General features: G+C 66.6%; 1 protein-coding gene across 1 annotated transcript in view; it reads right to left on the bottom strand.

Annotated features, from left to right (window-relative positions):
- The window catches only part of LOC104082519 (furin-like), a gene marked incomplete at both ends in the record, with an annotated part of 1,245 nt that extends 967 nt beyond the window's left edge, over window positions 1-278 (bottom strand). Inside the window, one exon of the mRNA XM_009585667.1 lies at window positions 66-278. Within this exon, the coding sequence (XP_009583962.1) occupies window positions 66-278 (213 nt within the window). The remainder of the gene's footprint in view (window positions 1-65) is intronic.
- Between the last annotated feature and the right edge of the window lie 291 nt (window positions 279-569).

Below are 569 nucleotides of genomic sequence, written 5' to 3'. Positions count from 1 at the left end.
CCACGGCGGCCGCAGCTCACAGCACGTGCCACCCCTGTGAGCAGACACCGACAGCCCCAACTCACAATCTGCTTCTCGTTCTGGTTGCCGCTGCTGTAGGTGGTGGCGAGGGTGGAGGAGCAGGCCTCACTGTACCAGGGCACGTTACCGTACTGCGTGGTGCTGCTGATGGACAGCGTGTAGATGCTGTTGGTGTAACCGTCACAGTTGCAGCTGTCGTGCTCGCGGCCCCCGTTCCCGGACGCCCAGACGAAGATGGAGCCCAGCCCCCCTCGGCCCTAGCAACAGAGGCAGGGTGAGGGCCAGCACTGGCGTCACCCGCACTGCTGCAGGGCGGGAAGCCTCAGGCCGGAGCCGGGGACGAGGGGACGGTGCTGGCCCCAGGACTCTTGCAGCCTGAGTGGGAAAGACTGAGCAGATGCAGCTGGGACACTGGGGGACAGCAGGATGCCACTGGTCAGCCTGCCAGCTTGGGCGCCCGGCACCCCCATCCCTCACCACCACCATGCCTATGGAGATGCAGAGGCAGCTCTGCAGAGGCTGCCCCCACCGGGAAAGCACCGGGGCGC

This window comes from Fulmarus glacialis, unplaced genomic scaffold, assembly GCF_000690835.1.
Source record: "Fulmarus glacialis isolate BGI_N327 unplaced genomic scaffold, ASM69083v1 scaffold35599, whole genome shotgun sequence".
NCBI classification, from domain to species: Eukaryota; Metazoa; Chordata; class Aves; order Procellariiformes; family Procellariidae; genus Fulmarus; species Fulmarus glacialis.
This window is presented reverse-complemented; position numbering and strand designations above follow the sequence as displayed.